The sequence below is a fragment of the Sus scrofa genome, chromosome X (genome assembly GCF_054392235.1).
Source record: "Sus scrofa isolate SSC_HxYL_T2T_F1_AM1 chromosome X, Sscrofa_HxYL_maternal_Yorkshire_Landrace_v2.0, whole genome shotgun sequence".
NCBI lineage: Eukaryota > Metazoa > Chordata > Mammalia > Artiodactyla > Suidae > Sus > Sus scrofa.
Genome location: NC_139401.1, coordinates 42,579,120 through 42,603,884, shown reverse-complemented (window position 1 = coordinate 42,603,884; position 24,765 = coordinate 42,579,120). Strand labels below are relative to the sequence as shown.

The following is a 24,765-nucleotide window of genomic DNA, read 5'->3' as shown; positions in this document are numbered from 1 at the left end:
CTCACCATCCACCCTTCCTGTCAGCCCACTCACCATTAATTGAAGGTCATCTCCTGGAATATACCATCCCCCATATCACTTACCTATGTTGTGTACAGCCTATCCACTGTGGCTCATTCCTTCTTGATACCCTGCACTCACATCATGCACCCTACCTGCCTCCCTTCACAATCACTGTAGTTCATTCCTGATGATACTACCTCCTCCCACCATCTACTCTTCCTGTAATATCCCCCCTCCAAGCACTGTGGTTTCTTCCTGGAAGATACTATCACACCAACGGTTTCCTGTTGCCTCCTAGCCACCGTATCTCATTCTGGAAGATAACATTCCCTCACTATATTACTCCTGTTATATTCCCCATCACTGTGGTTCATTCCTGGAATATGCCGTCTCTCCACACAATCACACCATCTAATCTCCCTGTTGACACCCCTGCATAACTGGTGCATTCCTGGAAGATACCACCCATGCACCCTATCCACCATTCTTCTGTCCCCTCATGCACTATGGTTCATTCCTGGACAATACCATATGCTCACACTATCCACTATTCCTGTCTATCCCATCAACTGGCTCGTTCTTGGAAGATAGCATCTTAATATACATCAACCCTTCTGTTTTTCCCCATTTTACTATGGCTTATTCCTAGACTATATCATCTGCTCACACTGTCACTCTTCTAGTCTCCCCCCACATACTATGGCTCATTCCTGGTACAGAGCTTCCAAACATCCTCCATCCTTCCTGCCTTCCCCATCCACAGTAACTCATTCCTGGTGGATACCATTCCCCCAAAGCCATCCACTCTTCTTGTCCTCCCCATCCACTATGGTTTTAATCCTGGACACACCATTCCCCTACATCATCCATCTTTCCTGTCTCTCTCTACCCAAGGTGGCTCACTCCTGGAAGATGTGGTGAATGGTGTCTTCCAGAAATGAGCCACAGTGATGGTGGGGAAGACAGAAAAGATGAACGGAAAGGTAGGTGATGAGGGATGATAAGCACCAGGAAGGAGCCATAGTAAGTGGGAGAAGAAAAGAAGAGTGGATGATGTGAGGGGGTGGTATGGCCCAGGAATGAGCCATAGCAGAAAGGGGGTAGATAAGAAGGGTTCATTGTATGTTAGTATGGTATCTTCCCAGAACGAGCCAGCTGATGGGGGAGACAGTGTGGTTTTGTGAAGCGGTGGTATTTTGCAGGAGTGAGCCACTGTGTATGGCAGAATACCAGGGGGTGGAGGTCATCGAGTGGGAAGGTTGCTATCTTCCAGGAATGAACCACAGTGACTGGGAAGGGGGTCAACAGTAAAGTTAAATGGTGTGTTGGTGTGAGGGGATGGTATCTTTCAGGAATCATATCCGTTAACTGGAGGGAGTTAGGAAGGATGGATGATGAGGTGAAAGTTTTCTTCCAGTGATGAATCACTGTTGGGAGAGACAGAAAGAGTAGATGGTATCTTCCAGGAATGAGCTAGTTGATGGGTAGAGACAGGGCATGTGGATATATATGTTCCAGGAATGAATTACAATGTAAGGAGTCAAACAGGAAGAATGGATGGTGTAGGATGTTGGTATCTTCCAGGAGTGAGCCACAGGGGTCGGGGGAGACAGGATATCTTCCATCCGACATGTCTCCCCTCACAATAACTATCACTCATTCCTGGATGATACCATCTCCTCATACTCTTCCTGCCTTCCCCATCCACTATGGCTCATTACTGGAAGATATCACCCCATCCCCTACCCATCCACCTCTCTGTCTCCCTCAATCCACTGTGGCTCATTCCTGGAAGACACTATATCTTCATATGATGCACTATTCTTTAAACTTTCCAGTTCATACTCCCACTCCCCCACCACTGTGATTCACTCCTGGAAAATACCATTCTCCACACCCACCATCCACCTGCCTGTCTACCCTCAATCACTGCAGTTCATTTCTGGACGATAGCATCCCCTCACACCATCCATACTTTAGCACCAACCCAGCACCGTGGTTCCTGCCTGGAAGATACCATTTCCACAACATCCATCCCTCTTGTCACCCACCACCACTATGGTTTAATCCTGGAATTACCATCCCTTCCCACCATCTACCCTTCTTGTATCCCTTTATCCACTGTGGCTCATTCCTTAAAGATACCATCCCACCCACCTACCTTCCTATCTCCCCACCCACTCCGGCTCATCCCTGAAGATATCATCACCTCACGTCATCCTCTCTCCCTTTATCCCCAGTCAACTGTCTCATTTTTGGGAGATGCCATCTGCACACACCGTCCATCTTTCATGTCTCCTTCCATCCACTGCAGCTCATTCCTAAAAGACCCATCCTCTCAGAACACCCATTTTCTTATATCCTCCCACTACTAGCTCATTCCTGGAATATACCATCTCTCCACATCATCCACTCTTCCTATCTTCTCCATCCACTGTTACTCATCTTGCAAGGTACCATTTCTCCACACAAAACACCCTTCCCGTCTTCACCCATCCACTATGGATCCTCCTACGAACATTCCTAATTCCCACACCCCATCCTATCCTTCCCCTCCCCATCTATTATAGCCCATTCATGGCAGATGTCATCCGCTCACACCATCTGTCTTTCCTGCCTCTCCTATCCATTAAGGTGTATTCCTGGAAGATACCTTGCACAGATACCATCCACCTTTCCCTGACACCACCCATCCCCTGTGACTCTTTTTTTTTTTTTTTTAATTTTATGGCAGCACCTGTGGCATACAGAAGTTCCTGGGGCTGGGACTGAATCCGAGCCACATCTGCGACCTACGCCACAGCTGCGGCAATGCCATATCCACTAACCCTCTGCACCGGGCCGGGGATCCAACTCACACCTCCACAGTGACGCTTGCCACTGCGGTCAGATTCTTAACCCACTGCGCCATGGTGGGAACTCCTTTGACTCATTTTAAATTGATGTAGTAACGCCTTTGTTTCCATTTAAAGATCGCTTCAACAAGGAATCTCTCCTTTACCCTCAGACAGGTCAGGTTCCCTGTTTCAATCTCCCCTAGAATCACGGAATATGTATACAGTGTCAGTCTTGCCTGCTGAAAATATATCAACTCCTTGAGGTTAGGGGCCAAGCCTAACAAGTTCACCACCACTCCTCAATGCTTTTTTTCTGTACCTTCACAAAGAAGCCCCCAAATGCTGACTGAATGATGTGTAAGTAACTCAGCTAATAACACAGATTCTCACTGAAAACCTATAGTTTCTATTTTTCATTGGACTGGCTTTCCTCTGGTTCTTCTATGTTTATATGAAATTACTTTTTAATTAATCTTTCCAAATGGCTTCTACACCTGACCTCTAAACTCTCTGAAAACACGATTGCTCTTTTATTACAAATTACACAAGCCTTTCCTTAAAAAAACAAAAGCTCAACTTCATTCATCTACTTTTCTTCTTATGTTTTAGATTCACTTTATGTTCAATCCGGCTCTGAGTGTCTAAAGTGCCCTCCAAGGTTCTACTGATGGAAAGATCCTTAAGCTCCCTCTTAACTTGCTTCTTGTAACTTATTAAGAAAAGACTGCAGTTCAAGATAGGATAGGAAAGATCCGAAAGGAAGATGAAAAATACATTTTAAATAGTCAAGATTACTTTGTCCAACAGATTTTATCGATGAGATCTTTCATGGTCATCTTATCCCATTCCTCTGCATGCGGAGACTCCCATGGTGCATCAGCTGGAATCTGCAGAGAAAGAAGGGCCCACATTTGGGTCTGAGGATTACTAACCACTGCCCTTCCAGGAGGCCCTCAGGAGAACCTCTGAAAACTGATTTCTCTGTCTATGTTGGAATGTGGGATTGACGCAGAATCCTATGCATAGATAGTTGTGGGTCTGGGATGGATAGCTCTTTGGATTCTATGCCTAATGCTGTTGTCAAAATAATAATAATAATAATAATAATAATAATAATAATAAATATATGTATAAATGAATATGTAATTATTATGACCATCATCCTAATTACTACTGAAAACTAGCACCCATTTTAAATCCCCCAAATTAAGTTTGAGAGGGTGATGTTACAGAGCCTGATACTAAGTTTAAAAAAGAAAAAAAAAAAACCTTGGGCATTCCCATCGTGGCTCAGCATAAAAGAATCTGACTAGCATCCATGAAGATGCAGGTTCGATCCCTGGCCTCGCTCAGTGGGTTAAGGATCTGGCGTTGCCGTGAGCTGTGGTGTAGGTTGCAGACACAGCTCAGATCCCACGTTGCTATGGCTGTGGTGTAGGACGGCAGTTGTAGCTCCGATTGGACCCCTAGCCTGGGAACCCCCATATACCACAGGTGTGGCCCTAATAAAATAAAACAAAATAAAATATATAAATAAAAACTTTGGGGAAACAAATCCTTCTCTCTTTTACTATCTAATGTGGCATCACACATGGATAAGACAACTCTCAGTAGGATTCCTGGCAAAAATATGTCACATAAATTCTTGGTGGCATAGAGTTGAAAACACACAGGCACACACATCAGTATCAAAGACAGGTGAGTTTGACTCCTGGCTCCCTTGTTGTGTGTGGCCCTAGCAAACGATGTATCCCCTTGGCACTGATTTTCTTCATTTGAAAAGCAGAAATATTACCAACTTGGCAAAGTTGTTGGGTATGTTGGAAATGACATGCATCAATGTCTAGAGCACTGTTCCATGCACTGTGGAAGGATATTAAACATCTGCTACTGATAATGCGGTATCGGGTCATGTGCAAACTGTACACACACTTTACCTTCTTTCCCATGTCATCCATTGTCCGCCACAGGTTGTTGTAATCCAGATAGGCAATGGGATTCCAGACTGGAGGGAAGGCACCCCGAAATGGATAAGATTTCCCCTATAACATTTACAAACAGAGGATAATATCTTCCATTAGAATGGCCTTTTAAAGATCCAAAACCAATCCACCTAATCCAGCCACTTTCAAAGAAACAGGATCCTCTACTGTGTCAAAAGCATCACCTTTGAAGGACAGTAAATATATTTTACCTATACACACCCCAAATTTCAGTTAGATTAGAAAAAATTCCCTGATGTCATATTAGCCTTTTTTTTTTTTTTTTTTTGGTCTTTTTAGGGCCACACCTGCAGCATATGGAAGTTCCCAGGCTAGGGGTCGAATTGGAGCTGTAGCTGCCTGCCTACACCACAGCCACAGCAATGCAGGATCCGAGCTGCATCTGTGACCTACCCCATAGCTCATGGTAATGCCTGATCCTTAACCCACTGAGCGAGGCCAGAGATCGAACCCGCATCTTCATGGATCCTAGTTGGGTTTGTTACCACTGAGCCACTACGGGAACTCCTAGCCATTTTTCTTTTACGGGAAATAATAGCCTTGACCTTATTTCTGCTTCTATAGATTAAATAAACAAAGAAATAAATAAAGGTATCTCATCCTAGTATCTAATGTTGATGCCATAATATTCTCAGCTCTTTGGAAGGATGTTCCCACTGAGAGCAGGATGATGACATGGAAGACTGTCTTTGGACCACATACAGGACTGGAATAACAAAGTGGAGTATCTCAAACTATGTCTTAAGGTTCACACAGGCTACATAAAGACTGACTGGACTATGGACGTGCCCAAAGTCAAGAATCAAAATATTAGAAACATTAAACTATTTGCCATTTGGGGTTGCCCAGCATAGTTCCCCTTTTCTAGTAGCACTTTGGTTTCTTCTTGGGAAACTGCATCTTCTGCTCTATGGATAGAAAGCAGTCCTGGATACCATCTCCCATTACGAAAGGTGATGAGTTTGATCCTTTCTTTCCCCTTGGCCAGGCTGTGAGCCTATGATATGAATTTGACCAATCACACATTCTCAGAGGACTCTGACCCTGCAACTGGGTCACCAAGGACAGAAAAGTTGACACTGGGTTCTCCTTCCCCATGGCAGCATGCTGAGCAGATGCTTTCTGCTATAAAGACCAGGGTCTTGGTTCCTGCCCCTAAACTGTCAGAGTTCCCCTGGCCTCTGGCCATTCTCAAGCATAGCCCTTTAGCTTCCCATTGATTTTGTGGGCCCCTAATATCCTTTCAGTTAAATGCATTCTTGTGAACCTGAGTTGGTTTCTATTGCTTGCTACCAAGACCTCTAACACAAAGACAGCTAATTATTAGCCACCGCTGACTTCATTTCAGTTGGGTGACAGGCACTGTGCTACTGTGAGGGGAGGGCGAATCCTTAGGAAAAGAGCAGGTCTAGAGCATTTCTAAGGCTTAATTTCCTAATTTAATTCCTTTTTCTCTAAAATATCTTGTCAGTCTTCACAAGGTCAAAAGATTGTCTAGTCCTACTGTTTAGCACAGGGAACTATATCCAATCACTTGTGATAAAACATGATGGAAGATGATGTGAGGAAAAGAATGTATATAGATGCATAGCTGGGTGACTTTGCTGTACGGTAGGAATTGACAGCATACTGTAAATCAACTATAATAAAAATTTTTAAAGATTGTCTATTAATACAATTTTGCATGAGATTTTGGTTTCATCGACTAGAAACACATTCACTTATTTGTAGAAAGCCTACTGTGTGCATTGACTAATATTTAGAGCTGGGTTGGATGTTTTAATAGGGCTAAAGCAAAACACCTAACCACCAAGGCAGGGACACGAGACATAAAAGCGTCTGCATTCAGGTACACACACTCACACACACACTCCCACTGGGTAAGAATATATGGTAGCCATTAAGAGACAAAGGAGTAATTTCCCCTTCCACAGCAGCAAATGCAAATAACCTTGGCAGATTATGTGATGTGATTTCTCATCTGAAAGCGCTATGTCATAATGCTGCAATACAATTTTTTTTTTTTGGCTGCGTCCATGGTATGCAAAAGTTCCCAAGCTAGGGATTGAACCTGAGCCATAGCAGTGATCCAAGCTACAGCAGTGACAATGCCAGATCCTTAACCCACTAGTCCACCAGGGAACTCCAGCAATACAACTTTTTATGACTCCAAATCCTTTATCATCACCACCACCATTACCACCATTATTACTAACATTTATTAAGATCATTTTCCACGCCTGGCACTGGCCTAAACTCTTCATATGCATTATCTCATGTAAGGCACACCCCAACCCTGTAAAGGCAAGAACTATTAACATTCCCATTTTATAAATGAGGAAACTAAAGCCCAGGGATATTAGCTAGAAAACAGCAGGATGGAAATTTCCTGTTCCACAAAGCTTTGCTCAGAAAACATTAAGCTTTCTGGCTTCCTATATGGTTAATGAAATATTGAGATACTTTTGTTCAAGAGACATCTTAAACTTCCCAACTAAAACAAAGAAAAGTTGGAAATGCGAAGCTTATAAATTTTCCAAAGATCTTTTGTGTTTCTGAGGAATAAACATGGAGACTAAGAAACTCCAGGTTACATAAGATGACTGCTGAGAAAACTGGGTCAACTTTGGACAACACCAAAGCAGCTCAGAGCAACGCCAGATCCTCAACCCACTGAGCGAGGCCAGGGATCAAACTCGCAACCTCATGGTTCCTAGTCGGGTTCCTTACTGCTGAGCCACAATGGGAACTCGGAGACATGAAATATTTTAAAAGGTCATAAAGGCCCACCATGACATTAATTTTCATCCTGCTGACGGGGGCACCAAGTTGATAAAGGGATTTCACAAGTTTCACTCTTAGCAGTTTTTGGATTCTCTGCTCTTATTCCACAGAAAATCTAAATTTGCTAAAGAAATGCATCTATGTGGGAACAGGCACCCACCTCTTTCTTTCCCATAAGCCTCTAGGAGGCTTACTTCCTCTATGGTCTGCTTCAAAACTAGACAACTCAAAACTACTTTCTGCATGTGTGAATTCCTAAGGTGGTACAGAGGGAGGGCCTGGAGATGGCTCTTGGTTGAGTGAGAACCGCTTGGGAACGGACCTTCTCAGAATTTTAAATGTTCTTCTATAGTTTCCTCACAAAATGTCAAAAAAAAAAAAAAAGAAGAAGGAAAAAAAAGAGTTCCCCCTGTACCCACTGTGGCTCAGCAGGTTACAAACCCAACCAGTATCCATGAAGATGTGGGTTCGATTCCTGGCCTCACTCTGTGTTATTGCCGTGAGCTGTGGCACACGCTGCAGACGTGGCTTGGATCTGGCATTGCTGTGACTGTGGTGTAGGCCGGCAACTGCAGCTCCGATTCAACACCTAGCCTGAGAACTTCCATATGCTGCAGGTGCAGCCCTAAAAAGACAAAGAAAAAAGTGTCAGCTGTTTCTCAATCCTAAACCACTTCTTGGCAAGAAAATATGACCTAAGACTGTGAGGCGGGATCTCCAGGAATACTTCTAAATGGCTATTGCTCTTTAAAAAAAATATATATATATATATATTGGGTAAAGGTCAAGTTCATTTTGTGCCCATACTATGAATCTTTCCTAGCCTTGCAAATTGGCCTCTGCTCTCTAAAGGATAGTCTCTTGGACGCAGCAGAAGTGGTGAGGAAGAGTAGAACACGATGTCCTTGGAACCGTGCCCAAAATACTTAAGTCCCTTTGAGAAACCACAGCTTCAATCCACCAACGTTCATAATAAACGGAGATTATTGCCAGGAGAGGACTTTTTAAAAAAATTTCTCTTTTTTGGGCTGCTCTCGTGACATGTGGAAGTTCCTGGGCCAGGGATCGAATCCCCGCCACCGCAGCAACCCAACGCAAGCCACAGCAGTGACAATGCCAAGTCCAACCTGCTGAGCCATGAGGGAACTCCTTTTTCTTTACATTTTTCATTTTACTATGCCTGGATTCCATGTCTGATTTCTCTTGCTCCAAGGTAAAATCTTGTGATCATAATAAGTGATTTATTACAGGGTAATAAATTTGGGCAGCTTTTGATCATTTTAGCAAGTTCACTATGTCTCTGGAGGTATTCAGAGGTCACATTATATATGTATTAAATTTTTAATACAGATATATGTATAGAACAGGCAGCCCTTGTTTTATGGTGCTTCACTTTACTGCGCTTCAAAGAGGCTGTTTTTGTTTTTGTTTTTACAAACTGAAGGTTCGTGGCAACTCTGTGTTGTCAGATGATAACTTTTTTTCCCAAAAACTATATATATATGGCTGCACTTGTGGCATATGAAAGTTCCCAGGCCAGGGACTGAATCCAAGCCACAGCTGTGACCTATGCCACAGCTGTGGCAACGCCAGGTCCTTTAACCCCCTGTGCTGGGCCAGGGATCTAACGTGAGCTTCCACAGAGGCTCTGCAGTTGGATTCTTAACCCAATGCACCACAGTGGGAACTCCAATAAAAGTATTTTTAAATTAAGGCACATACATTTTTTTAGACATAATACTCTTGCACACTTAAGAGACTACAGTATAGTGTAAACATAAGTCTTATATGCACTAGGAAACAAATTTGTATAGCTCAGTTCATTGCAATATTTGCTTTATTGCAGTGGTCTAGAACTGAACCCGCAATATCTCTGAGGAAGGTATGCCTCTGTGTGTGTGTGTGTGTGTGTGTCCGTGTGTCTAATTTGTATAAACCTAGCTGATACTGAGCAGAGGCAGAACCAGAGTTCATGTCTCTAGGCCTTTGGTTCAGACTCCCCTGGCCCGACCTGTGTGCCTTAGTCTCCATGTCAGAAAGATTGGACCTGCAGCGCCACTGAGCTGAAGGCTCCTGGAGGTCACGGGCACGAGTGAATGCTGATCTTGAGAGAGACATGGTCCCAAAGATTGACTGAACTGCCTAAGTCATAAACCTCTTCAGCTTCCTCTGACAGACTAGAGCCCTTAGCCATTTTCTGCAATGCATTAAACTGAATTATGTACATGTCTTACCTTCTGGACTAGTCTCAATACACACATAAGAAAGACTATGCTTCACTGTGTATCTCCTACATTGCCTTGCAAATACCAAAGTCCTATGAAATGCTTGTTAAATGAAGGAATAAAAGAATAAAAGGAGTGGAATTCCTTTTCTTTCTTTCTTTCTTTTTTTTTTTTTTTTTTTTTTTTTTTTTTGGTCTTTTTAGGGCCAAATCTGTGGCATATGGAAGTTCCCAGGCTAGGGGTCAAATCAGAGCTGCAGCTGCAAACCTACACCACAGCCACAGCAATGTGGGTTCTGAGCTTCAACTGCGACCTACACCATAGCTCACAGCAATGCTGGACCCTTAACACGTTGAGTGAGGCCAGGGATTGAACCCACATCCTCATGGATCCCAGTCGGGTTCGTTACCACTGAGCCATGATGGGAACTCTGAATTCCTACTTTTTTTATAGACCAACCCCTATCACACCCAGCTTCCTGAGGCCCCAGAAAGGGTCCACTCTCTTTCTAGGCAAATAACCCCTCCTTTTCCCACCTCAGACAAGACCTTCTAAGAAATGTCAATTTTGTACTGACTTTTCATTGTTGATTCCACATGCACACCTTTTCGAAAATAGCCATAATCAATATTACCATCAAATTTACCAGAACTCTCTATGTGTAAGGTGCTGAAAGCGAAGAGAAAGATGAAAGACTTACTTTCTTAGGGAACCTAAATCCCTGAAAACATGTCCTATGCTAGCATTCATTTCTCACTCTGATCTTTATGGATGCAATACGAAAACGAGTGCCAAGGTCATAAATCTTGGGAATCCTGGCTTAAATAGCTTTTTGCCTTTTTAACTGCCAGTCCTTATAAGACTCCTAATCTGCTAATAGACATCTTGGCTCCCAAAAAGTAGGGAGAGGAATATGGAGAACTTCCAAAATTTATCTGACCAACAAACCCCCGTCTTTCGTAAACACTTTTGGGATTAATGTTGCTTGGGAAATATTCCCTCAGGCATGTTTTCTTTTTTCTGACTGGCACTGGTGGGGGCCTGAGAAAACAGAGGAAAACGCAGGCTAGAAAGAAGACTACAATAACCAGAAATTTTTTTCCCCCAAATGCCACGAATGGGAATACATTCTCATGCATACCTCCCCCGCACAAAAGGGCACATCATCCCACAACACTGAGTCCAACAGGAGAAATAAAATGAAATCACTTGTACATCTTGCCAAAACCGCAAGTGCTCCGTGCCAAGTCTCAGGTCTGGGCCTCTACCCCCTTGGAACAGGGCAGTACAGAGAGGAAGTACATCAGTTCGAGAAGGGCAAGGGCAAAGAGCTTCTTGCCAGATGGGCTGTTAATGGAGTGCATCCACTTTGTGTACCCCAGGGACCAGAGAGACTCAGCCCAACCCCTCTCTTGGATGGAACTCCATCAGTGATGGCTCCTGCGATCTTGATGGCAGAGATGTGATGAGGGCTTGTGGTGGGAGGGCGGGTGGACCAGGACCCACCAGATTCTCGGCACAGTCTTCCCAAAATTTGGGCATCAGAAAAAAAATTTTTTTGGCCATGCACAAGGCATGTAGAAGTTCCAAGGCCAGGGATGGAACCGACACCACGGCAGTGACAACACCAGATCCTTGACCCGCTGAGCCACCAGAAAATTTCAGAAAAAAAATTTTTTTAATCTACAGATGAGGGGAAAGTCATGGATGCTCAGGACTTCATTAGTGGGTGCCCAAATAATTATGTAGATTAGTGAGTAACTGTACCAACGTCTGGGCCCCAGGGTATACATTCATCACCAGGCCAAGAAGCTTGAACCAATGGTGACTTCTTCCCATGTGTCTAGAGCCTGATGGTTTTTTTTCGGAGACGTTTATCTGCTGGATACGGCTGTGGAAACTAGGCCACTGGGTACTTTGGCAAACACACAAAATTAAATCTCAGCCTGAGGTTCACTGTGTACCATTCGAGTCTGACAAATTACATGAGAGCTATGGGAATGAAAGGAAATGGACTAATAGTTCTGTAATTGTTTTGTTTGAAAAACCTGACAGGAGAAAAGTCTTTTAAATGAAAAGGACTCAGTTCAACAGCTTTTGGGATCAAAGTGCTCATTACATTTAACTCTAATTAACACTGTGATTTTCTGTGATTTCACCTGGAATTTTCTTCTTCCAGTTAACATTAAACCCAAGCACAAGGCAAAAACATAACATAAAATGAAGTGCTATGAAAACAATACTGGGCTGTTCAAATATAAAGTATCTCTCCCAAGACTAAACCAAGATGAAATAGAAAAGATGAATGGACCAATCACGAGAACTGAAATTGAAACTGTGATTAAAAAACTTCCAACAAACAAAAGTCCAGGACCAGATGGCTTCACAGGCGAATTCTATCAAACATTTAGAGAAGAGCTAACACCTATCCTTCTGAAACTATTTCAAAAAATTGCAGAGGAAGGTATACTCCCAAACTCATTCTATGAGGCCATCACCCTGATACCAAAATCAGACAAAGATACCACAAAAAAGAAAACTACAGGCCAATTTCACTGATGAATATTGATGCAAAAATCCTCAACAAAATACTAGCAAACCGCATCCAACAATACATTAAAAGGATTGTACATCATGATCAACTGGGATTTATCCCAGGGATGCAAGGGTTCTTCAATATCTGCAAATGCATCAGTGTGATACACCACATTAACAAACTGAAAAATAAAAACCATATGATCCTCTCAGTAGATGCAGAAAAAGCCTTTGAAAAAACCCAATACCCATTTTTGATAAAAACCCTTCAGAAAGTGGGCATAGCGGGAACCTACCTCAACATAATAAAGGCCATATGTGACAACAACATATATGGCCACAGCGAACATCATTCTCAATGGTGAAAAGCTGAAAGAATTCCCACTGAGATCAGGAACAAGACAAGGTTGTCCACTCTCGCCACTACTCTTCAACATAGTTCTGGAAGTCCTAGCCACAGTGATCAGAGAAGTAAAAGAAATAAAAGGAATCCAAATTGGAAAGGAAGAAGTAAAACTATCACTATTTGCAGATGACATGATACTATACATAGAGAATCCTAAAGACTCTACCAGAAAACTGTTAGAACTCATCCATGAATTTGGCAAAGTCTCAGGATACAAAATTAATATGCAGAAATCGATGGCATTTCTATACACTAACAATGAAAGAGCAGAGAGAGAAATTAGGGAAGCAATCCCATTTACCATTGCATCCAGAAGAAAAAAATACCTAGGAGTAAACCTACCTAAAGAGACAAAAGACCTGTACTCTGAAAACTATAAGACACTGATAAAAGAAATCAAAGATGACACAAATAGATGGAAAGATACACCATGCTCGTGGATTGGAAAAGTTAATATTTTCAAAATGACTATACTACCTAAGGCAATATACAGATTCAATGCAATCCCTATCAAATTACCAAGGACATTTTTCACAGAACTTGAACAAAATATGTTAAAGTTTCTTTGGAAGCACAACAGACCCAGAATAGCCAAAGACATCCTGAAAAAGAAAAATGGAGCTGGAGGAATCAGGCTCCCAGACTTCAGACTATACTACAAAGCAACAGTCATCAAAACCGTATGGTATTGGCACAAAGACAGAAATATAGATCAGTGGAACAGGATAGAAAGCCCAGAATTAAACCCACACACCTACAGCCAACTCATCTATGACAAAGGAGGAAAGAATATACAATGGAGAAAGGACAGCTTGTTCAATAAGTGGTGCTAGGAAAACTGGACAGCCACATGGAAAAGAATGAAATTAGAACACTCCCTAACACCACACACAAAAATAAACTCCAAATGGATGAAAGACCTAGATACAAGACTAGACACTATAAAACTCTTAGAGGAAAACACAGGCCAAATACTCTCTGACATAAACGACAGCAGCATCTTCTCAGATCCACCTCTCAGAGTATTGACAGTAAAAACAAAAATAAACAAATGGGACCTAATCAAACTTCAAAGTTTCTGCACTGCAAAGGAAACCCTAAACAAAACGAAAAGACAACCCACAGAATGGGAGAAAATCTTTGCAAATCAACTGACAAGGGATTCATCTCCAAAATTTATAAACACCTTCTGCAGCTCCATGCCAAAAAAACAAACAACCCCATCAAAAAATGGTCAAAAGATCTAAACAGATGATTCTCCATAGAAGACATACAGATGGCCAAAAAACACATGAAAAGATGTTCAACATCACTCATTATTAGAGAAATGCAAATCAAAACCATTCTGAGGTACCACCTTACACCAGCCAGAATGGCCATCATCAAAAAGTCTACAAACAATAAGAGCTGGAGAGGGTGTGGAGAAAAAGGAACTCCAGTACACTGTTGGTGGGATTGTAAATTGGTGCAACCACTGTGGAAAATAGTATGGAGATTCCTCAGAAAACTAAACATAGAACTACCATTTGATCCAGCAATCCCACTCCTGCGCATCTATCCAGAGAAAACCACGACTCGCAAAGACACATGTACTCCAATGTTCATTGCAGCACTATTTGCAATAGCCAAGACATGGAAACAACCTCAATGTCCATCAACAGGGGCGTGGACCAAGAAGATGTGGTACATATACACAATGGAATATTACTCAGCCATTAAAAGGAACGAAATACTGGCATTTTTAGCAACATGGATGGACCTAGAAATTATCATACTAAGTGAAGTCAGCCATACAATGAGACACCAACATCAAATGCTTTCACTGACATGTGGAATCTGAAAAAAGGACAGACTGAACTTCTTTGCAGAACAGATGCTGACTCACAGACATTGAAAAACTTATGGTCTCCAGAGGAGACAGTTTGGGGTGGGGAGATGTGCTTGGGTTATGGGATGGAAATCCTGTGAAATTGGATTGTTATGATCATTATACAACTACAGATGTGATAAATTCATTTGAGTAATTAAAAAAACAAATATAAAGTATCAACATTATCATCATTTGTCTCTTTTCAGTTTCAAGTTCTGTGTTTGCTAAGGTTAATTATCAACTAGGCTTTCACATCTGTTTTTGGGTTTTTTTTGGGTTTTTGGTTGGGTTTTTTGTTTTTTTGTTTTTTTGGGCCGCACACGCAGCATATGTAGGTTCCCAGGCTAGGGGTCAAATTGGAGCTACAGCTGCTGGCCTACACCACAGCTCACAGCAACACAGGATCCTTAACCCACTGAGGAAGGCCAGGGATCAAACCTGCAACCTCATGGTTCTTATTTCACATCTGTTTTGTCTGTCCCTCTCTCACTCACTTCTATAGGACCTTGAACCAAATACTTGCATTCTGACAACTTTCTCCTATCTTGAAAGTAAGGTAACCATCTTTTACTAAAATTCTGAGATCCATTCAGTTTTCAAAAGGTATTCATGGAGCTCCCGTCATGGCTGAGCAGTAACGAACCCGACTAGTAACCCTGAGGATTCGGGTTCAATCTCTGGCCTTGCTCAGTGGGTTGAGGATCCGGCGTTGCCTCAAGCTGCAGGGTAGGTCACAGACGTGGCTCAGATCTGGTGTTGCTGTGGCTGTGGTGTAGGCCAGCAGCTGTAGCTCTGATTCAACCCCTAGCCTGGGAACTTCCAAATGCCGCAGGTGTGGCCCTAAAAGGCAACAACAACAAAAAAGTATTTGTTCATCGAGTTTGATACACAAGTGAAAAAGCTCGGAGTCCACCCCAGAGACACAGGGCTATAGAGCGGCATGGATCCAGTTAAGTGGCAGGACAGAGCAGTGACAGAAAAGACTTTCTGGCTGGATCAGTGGAATAAGAGAACTTCCCTTCTTCAGAAGGCCCAGAATGTACAAGATCTGGGGTTTAAAACTGAGCAGAACCCTGTGGGGTCCTCTTGGGTACAAATCCTTTCCTGTACCCTGATTTTAGTTTGTAAGATATAGGCTTCATTCAGCCGCCCTGACCTTCCCTGAGTTCCAAAAGGCAGATTCAAACAGTTGCTCATCAGGGAAGGGAGGGGATGTTGAAACAAAGGAGAGCAATTAAGAAACAATAGCGCAGCGATTAAAGCTGGGTCCTGGTTCCCCCTCAAGGAATATATATGACAATATCTTTGAGTTCTTCAGCAGGAACTAAGGCCCCCACCGAGGTGGAGGATTGTAACTTCCCGCTAAAGGCAAGGTTCCTGGAGCACCGCCCACTTACCTCACCACCCACCAATCAGAAGAAAGATACACACCCTGCAGCCCTCTATCCAAATTTTGCCGATAAAAACGTCTCCCCCTAAACCATAGGGGAGCTACAGTTTTTTGAGCAGAAGTCACCCATCCTCCTGGCTCAACCCTGCAATAAACCTTTCTCTGCTTCAAACTCTGATGTTTCAGTTTAGTTGGCCTCACTGTGCATAGGGCACATGAACTTGTGTTCAGTGATAGATGCATAGGACATCAGAGGGTGTTTAAGGTTTCAACTATTAGAAGACTACTCTGCAAAAGCTTAACAATTCAGGACTGATGATCAAGGCTTTTGGTTGGCATATTTGATGTGTGTTCTGGGGAGGGGGAGGGGCTCCTGAGGGGGGAAGGAGAGAGGAAGTAAAAAGCAAGGAGCAGGGAGAAAGGAGCAACCGCATTCTAACCTGAAAGGTCAGAATCTCCAGGAGATGGGTTATTATGGAGACTGGTGCGGTTTCTCCCGAGGAAGCTGCTTATGTAATGTTTCATTCTTTTCTCCATTAACCAAAATGCCAGGGCCCCACTTGAGGTGATTGAATTGCCACAGCCTCAGTGAGAGAAATCCTTTGTGTCTGACTTAACCCCCTTTCTATGCTGCCAGTGAAGGCCAGTCCGGGGCAGGAGTCTGACTCGACTACTTCTCAATGAATGGCTAGAAAATGATGTCATTTTTTTCCTTTTTATTTGGCATGCGGCAGCTTGATGTGGGATCTCAGTTCCCAGACCAGGGAGTGAACCTGGGCTGCAGCAGTGAAAGTGCAGAATCCTAACCACTAGACTACCACAGAACTCCCTAGAAAACGATTTCTGTAGTGAATTACTTCCTATTAAAAATGAACGAAAGGAAGACGAAAAGCATTCTGTGGATGAATAATGGTAGTACAACAATGTGAATGTACTTAATGAAAGTAAAGTATGGTCATACACCTAAGGATCGTTAAGTGAAAAACTGTATATCTAAGTACAGTTAAGTGATAAATGTTGTGTCTATTTTATCCAAAAAAATGTTAATGAAAGGAAAAAAAATCTAATAAATAACCTGGCTTTGCTATATGTTGGGCTGTCATGTCAACTGAGTAGAAACTTTATTGTCTAGAAACTAGATCTGAGATTTAGCTCTGAAAGTTTACAGGAAAAAGAAAGGAGGCTTTAAGAGAAAATGGCTGATGCTTATCTGGCTTCCTAAACAGTACAACGCTTGACGAGTAAGTTCTGTCATTAGCTTTCCTATGACCCACAAGAAGTAAATGAAGTCTTAAACATGGAGAGGAAAACAAAGAATGGCAGCTCCGAACCATTACTTTTTACAAGCTACGTCCCTATACCTTTACACTGAATACTTGATACATCAGAGTGAAAATAAGTAAATATTTTTACATATGTTTTTAAAGTCTGTGTATAATTGTAATTTAGAGAAGGAAATAATCCCTCTTGTACTACCTCATCTCTGTTATCGAAACGGAATTTCTTATCATGAACACAGGCCTGTCCTTACCTAATTACCTAATTATATTTTTTCGTCTTCTACTCTGACTTATACAAATTACTTTAAATCTTTTTTTAAAAAAACAGACAGTATAATGGCATAAAATGAAATATTCTTATCTTGATCATACTTTGACTAATAACTTTATATAAGTCACTTATGAAAAACAATATATAGCCAACAATTCCAAACCTTGCCTCAGACTTCCAGCCTTAGTATGTTAAGACATTAATAGAATCCATCTTTCTTAGCCTGCTGAGCCTAACTGGGGTGGCCTAGGGGTTTCTCAGGAGTCAGGTGCTCAATGAGGGCCAGAGGGCAACAAAATCTATGGCTCAGGGTGCAAAAGAAGAGGCCACCCTGGTGAACAGAGTCCCATGTGACTCCTATGCATAGCCATTCTCCACCAACCCCTAGAGTCCACAGGAGACCTTACTGCCAAAGGCACAACTTAAGACTTCAAAGCTTGTGGGGGTAAGGTGATTTCTGTCACATCTTGAAGCAGTTTATTAAAGGGGTTCACAAATTAACTCTCTGCCAACAGATTAAGGAACAATGTGATGTAACCCATAGAACCTGGGCTCAAGAGATGGAAAGCATCACTTTGGCTCCTAACATCTCTGAGCCTCAGTATTCTCATCTGTAAGATGGGAAAAATAATGCTTATTACCTCAAAAGGAGGTAACACAGGTAACACAGGTATAGGCATATTACAGATGCACAGTAACACCAATGCACAGAGCCAGGAGGGACAAATTTAGGTGATTAAAAGAAATGAGGTGAAGACCGGACAATCAACAGACCTACAGGAATCTAACACCTTTGGCTTCTTGAGTTTCCTACTGAAAGGGGTTGAAAGTAAAAGTATAACTTTCCTTGAAGACCAAAGAAAAGACTTCTATGAGTTGGTATGGACAGGTGTTAAAAGCAGCAAAAGTATATGTCCCTAATCCAAAAGAAACACCCTAGTAGAAGCGAGGGGTCAAAGACGAACTTATATCTGGCAAGCAAGCATTAAGACAAACTGATAAAAAAATACATCCTCTTTTTTCAACACAGCCTACTGGCTAAAACAAAGTTCACCTCTTAGCAGTAACAACAAAAAATTACTTAGTATTCCAGAACACACACATTCTGAAAAGCCTTTGAGTTCAGTTGTTGGCATAAAAACCTGGAGTAAATGTCTGTGGGAAGAACAGAACCAATACTTAGAAAAATTGCTTGCTGAGCTGTTACTATCTGGAAAGTCTACTTTGTTTTAAATAAATTTTTATCAGGCCATTCTCCAAAAACAAAAGTATTTAGAGTCTCTATTTTTATCTTGAGAGCATCTAGAAAGCAGGGAGAAAGTGAGAATGCATGAAAATGTCAATTTCTTCTGTTTTTTTAAAAAAAAAAACATTTTTTTTTTTTTATGGCCGAATCCATGGTGCGTAGAAGTTCCTGGGCCAGGCACTGAATCTGAGCCACAGCTTCGACCCACACCACAGTTGCAGCAACACCAGATCCTTAACCGACTGCCCCAGGCCGAGGATCAAACCTGTGCCTCAACAGCAACCCGAGCCACTGCAGGGACAATGCCAGATCCTGAACCCACTGCACTGCAAGGGAACTCTTATTTGCTGTCATTCTTTCCTTGTCTCCTCCATTGAGCAGAAACTATTACCATGTACCCATCACTATATTTCCAGCCTAGAACAATATCTGACACCGAGTAGATTGTCTAGTAAGTACTTATCAAACCAACGAATGAATTTAGCAGAACCATGTGAACCTTCTAAAAATGAAGCAGATAGACTTAGTCTCTTGGGGAAGGGACAGGGTGGAAAATGCCACTGAACATCTATCCCCAGTGCTCGGTTCGAAGGCTCAGGCTTGGAACTCCACATTGTCATGGCAAAACTTGCCCGGTAAATCCAAACTAGCAAAGGTCGGGAACAGTTCTCTGGTGAATACTAAAAATCACGCTGGAGGAGGCTGACACTGGATGCAGTCTGCTGACAAGAAACAAGTGAGGCATTCTTTAAGGCTGCCCATCAGGAAAATTTAACCACTGAAGCAATCTGGATCATAAAGAATATGGCTTGGGTTCACTAGACAGGGGCAATCTTCCAGTCATTCACCCACTTCATTTCAGTGTTATTTACTGAAAAGAATACACCGTATTTAGATTATAGAAGCCTGTGTCATGCAGACTGTCACAAAGATCATTTGCATTATTAACCCCATACACTATTATGCTGGGAAAAAGTCCACTTTTTTTTTCCTCTAGAAGCAAACAGAAGAGTGAAAGCTGAGATAGTCTTTTTTTTTTTTTTTCCTTTTTAGGGCTGCACTTGTGGCATATGAAAGTTCCCAGGCTAGAGGTTGAATCAGAGCTGCAGCTGCCGACCTACACCACAGCCACAGCAATGCAGGATCCGAGCCTCGTCTTCCACCTACACCACAGCTCCAGGCAACGCCAGATCCTTAACCCACTGAGTGAGGCCAGGGATCCAACCCATCCTCATGGATACTAGTTGGGTTCCTAACCCACTGAGCCATAACGGGAACTCCTGAGATATTCTTAAGTGAAATTATTTTTTGCTCTAAGTATACTATCAATCTTACCTGCAATACTTAAATGAACATCTTCCTGCTTTTTCCCGAATCCAGCCTCCTCACTTGTGTTTCCTGGTCATTATAAAAACATCTACTACCCTGAGTATGTCTCATTGCAGAAATGATATGATTTATTAGAAACATGAGCAGAAAGGCACTCATTCAGATAAAATAAATGAACCCCCAACAGATGCACCACTTTTTTGCCTTAACATTGCTGTCTACCTTGGGTGAAAATATGTGTTTTTTGGCAACTCAAAGTATGTGAGGGGATGGTTTAATGGTAAGTATTTCTATTTGCCATCTTTTCGTTAGATGACAGTGTCTTAAATAAAAAGAACAGTGTTTAGCATCTTAATTTTGTGCTTATTTGTAAGGAAATCCTAAAATTCATCATGAGGAGCACAAGCTCGGGGGTAGGCAGACTATTACTGGTTTTAGAGCTTTGTCAAGTCACTGTACGTCGCTGAACCTCAGTTTTCTCCTCTGTAAAATGGAGCATAAGTCTGCTCAGATTCCACGATGCTCATCAGATTCATCTGCCTCCCAGTGGGACTAGAGCATGACTTTCTTTACATAACTGTTTAATTATCAGTTGAGTGCAAAAGATTTGCTCTCTTTCCCTGCATTAAACAGGATACTACACTTCAAAGTGCTCAATAAATGTTAGTTGCTATTGTTTACTTACTGGCTGAGGTAAACACCATGCTGTGCAGAGAAGACAAAGTGGGGAAGCCGTTTTTTCTTTTTGATCATGGCCTATTGAAGCCAGTGTTCACAAACACTTTGTATAATTTGTTTGAATTATTTTTTTTTATTAAAGCATAGTTAATTTACACTGTTGTGTCAATTTCTGCTGTACAGCATAGTGAACCAGGCATACATATATATATTCTTTTTTCTCATATTATCTTCCATCACGGTCTATCCCAAGGATTGGATCTAGTTCCCTGTTTTAATTTTTTTTTTTTTTTTGTCTTTTTGGGGCCACACCCGCGGCATAAGGAGATTCCCAGGCTAGGGGTCGAATCAGAGCTATAGCCGCCGGCCTACGCCATAGCCACAGCAATGCCAGATCCGAGCCGTGTCTGCAACCTACACCACATTTCACGGCAACGTAACCCACTGAGCGAGGCCAGAGATCAAACCTGCGTCCTCATGGATACTAGTCAGATTCGTCTCCGCTGAGCAACGACAGGAACTCCGATTTCTTTTTGTTGTTGGTTAATTTCGTTTTATACTTTCTCTATGCCTCACTTGACAGCTGAACCCAGTTTTTCTAAAGGTTACTGCTGTTTTCTCCTGTCTCACTGCCAGGTCTCCCAAGCATCCCAGAGGAACCCAAACCATCTGCCAGAGCTTCCCAAGATGCCTGAGCTCCCTGATTGCACATTGACATGCAGACGCCTCAAGTCTCCTTAATTCCCTGCTCGGAAAGGCCCTGAAGATGCCACATGATTGCTGGGGGGGGGGGGTAAATGTGTCTGTTGAAAAGTGATGTAGTTACTTGGTGTGGGGATCATGGCGTGAGAATGAGATAAACCACCCCTGTCCTGGCGACACTAAGGTTCCAGGAAGCGGCGGCAATGTCAGATCGGAAACTTGATTTCTCAAGGCGCCTTTCCAGTCTCCAGCTGCTCCATGTTTGGCTTCAGGAAGAAAGAATAACATTGGCAACAGCTGCTGTTTCTTGAGTGGATATCAGCACTAAGAGTTTAAACAATGTCTTGTTTAAACAGGAGGAAACTGCGCAACTGAGCTAGACTTCCCGAGAGTCATTGCGGGGTGCAGAGGAAATTATCAAAGTGTGCAAAGAAATGGTAGGTGTGAATGAGGAGGAAGAACCGTTCAAAGTCTCAAGAAGTGGCTTCAAACTACCGTGTTCCTTGAGGCCTTAGAATTGCCTCATAGGTGCTTCAGGAGCTGCTTGGGTTGTGTGTGTGGGGGGGGGATGTTTGTACGTGTGTGTGTACATGTGCTCGCGCGCGCGCGCGCAAACACACACACACACACACACACACACAGGAGCCTCCTCGATCCCTAAAGGAAGTGGAGGGAAGGAAGTTAAGAGCCTCCCACCCCTACTCCAGCTGGACTGGAGATGGGTGTGTAGCCTTCGAGGGTCACAGTGGGTGATGTGGAGGAGGATCGAGCTGAAGCATGACCACTTGGAGTGATTCCAGGAGCCCACAGGATTTTTTTTTTCTTTCTTTCTACAGCTCTGCCTGAAGATTATGGAAATTCCCGGGCCAGGGGTCCAATTGGAGCTGCATCTGCGACCGATGCCACAGCTTATAGAAATGCCTGATCCTTAACCCACTGAGTGAGGCCAGGGATTGAACCTGCATCCTCACAGAAACAACATTTGGTCCTTAACCTGCTGAACCACAGTGGAAACTCCCACAGGGATTTAAAAAAAAGAAAGAAAGAAAAAGAAAAAAAAAGGCAGGGAGTTCCCTGGTAGCCTAGAAAATAAGGATTCCACCACATCATTGCTGTGATGTGGGTTTGATCCCTGGCCTAGGAACTTCTGCATGATGAGGGCACAGCCAAAAAAAAAGGTAGAAGAATACTACTTTAAAGCTGAGAACCTACTTTAATGATTGCTTTGAGAAAAAAACAACTAAAAACCCAACCAAATGTTTTCCCAAATAAAATGCCCTCCCATCAGTCACATGAGTAAAACACCAGGCTTACCTTGACATACTGAACGAGACACTCATTTACATTCACTTTGTAAGTTTCTAAACCCAGTTCCTTAGATAACCTTAAGATCCTATTCTGGGTCGGTCCGACATAAGCCCCACCAACGTCCACGTAATCAACATTTTCGTTCTGTAGAAAAAGAAAAAGTGGCCAGAAAACTTTAGTTAGACCTTTAAAAAAAATAAGTTTCTTATGTCATTAAAAAAACCTTGTTTATTTTTTACATCTCTTTTATACTGTGAAACTGAAAATAGAAATCCTTTCTCCTCCACTCAAGAACTGAGCACAACCCTATGTGACACAGCACTGAGTAATCCCATTTGCCTAGTTACTGGTGAGGCCAATTCAGCAATAACATGCATAAAGGATGAACACTATAGTACACCCTGCTGATCTGGATCCTTTTCAAAGCACTTAGGTTCGTATGTATGCTTTTCATTGGGGTTGTTGCTGAAGGGGCCACCCAGAGATTTATTAGGCATAATTCTCTGATTTCCAGCAGATGAAATCTTCATCAGCCCACACTGCTGGGCTCATGATTCTATTTTAACACACCTGCAGGGGAGAATGCCTCATAGGACAAGAGTACAAAAAGGCATACAAAGATTCATATACCTAAAAAAATTTATACATGCAAAACTTCTTTCATAAACTGGAATTTACTCCCTCCTCCTTTTTTCTTTATTTTTTTTCTGGGGCCAGAGATCAAATCTGAGCTTCAGCTGTGACCTATGTCACAGCTGTGGCAACCTTGGATCCTTAACCCTCTGCACCAGGCTGGGGATCGAATCCACGCCTCAGAGACAATGCTGGATCGTCCCCTGCACCACAGCGGGAACTCCTACCTTCCCCTTCTTAAATGCAGTTCTACATTTCCCCGGGCTTTTTTAGTAACACATTTCCCCCAGGATTTAATAAATAGAGCATTGGTGTGTCTGTAATAACATCTTACGGGTCTGTTTCTATGTTGTTTATACCAGCTCTAATTCATGTTGTCTTTCCTCCTTGTTGGCTTGATTATTTCTTATTGTGTGCCACTCACTGAATTTGAGAAAATATAGAAATAATCTGAACCCCAGGAGGATTTTATCTTTCTCGAGAGGCCCTCTGTCTGCTTCTGCCCAGCACTGGGGAACGCTAATGATACTAGATAAGTTGATTATATTTCCTCTGCCTGAGATGATTTGAAACCGGGTTGAAATGCAAATATGGCCTAGTCCTTCTGCTGTTCACCCTTAGGGCCAGGATGCAGTCCAACCCAAAGCACAAGGCGTTTACCAACACTATCCTCCATACACACACATTTTGGTGGGCTCGAGACTTGACCTTCAGTTGCCCTAGCTTTTTAAGACTTTTGCAAGTACTGCTCAACCTCTCACTTGCTTCTTCTTCAAACTCCCATCTCCCCAGCCCTAGGGGAAGAGCAGGTCAATCTTTTCTGGGGGTATGTTGGCCCAGAGACTCTTCACTACCTTGTTAGCATCTCTGATGCTTTGAAGATTTGTGTGCGAGTGTGTGTGTGTGTACAGTTCAAATTGTCTAGTCTCTTGTATTTAGTGAAAGGGTTGGGATGATTTACCTAATCTGTTGTTTCCAGAAAATTGATTGTCTAGAATATGCAACCTTGCCTTCCTAGAGTAACCTAGCCTGATATTATCTTTCCATTTCAGGATATGCTTTGTTACTAGTTTGTTCCGAATTTTTTATCTGTGTTCATAAGTGGACTAGAGATTGCCCTGTGATTTGCCTTTCTTTTACAGCCCTTGTCTGTTTTCTTGCATTAGAGTATTGGGTTTTTTTTGTTTTGTTTTGTTTTGTTTTAGGTCTTTTTGTCTTTCTAAGGCCGCACCCGAGGCATACAGAGGTTCCCAGGCTAGGGGTCT

The 24,765-nt window shown here is 42.5% G+C and overlaps 1 protein-coding gene across 3 annotated transcripts in view; it reads right to left on the bottom strand.

The window, feature by feature from the left end:
* Positions 1 to 24,765, bottom strand: part of MAOA (monoamine oxidase A) — a 77,131-nt gene that overhangs the window by 23,601 nt on the left and 28,765 nt on the right. For 2 of the 3 annotated variants that reach the window (XR_014834590.1, NM_001001640.1), the window contains 3 exon segments: positions 22,874 to 23,011; positions 4,778 to 4,882; positions 3,636 to 3,727 (listed from right to left, as the gene is read on the bottom strand). Coding sequence is in view for 1 of the 3 variants with exons in the window: in NM_001001640.1 (NP_001001640.1) it covers positions 3,636 to 3,727; positions 4,778 to 4,882; positions 22,874 to 23,011 (335 nt within the window). In the remaining 2 variants the exon portion in view is untranslated. 3 annotated transcript variants of the gene reach the window in all.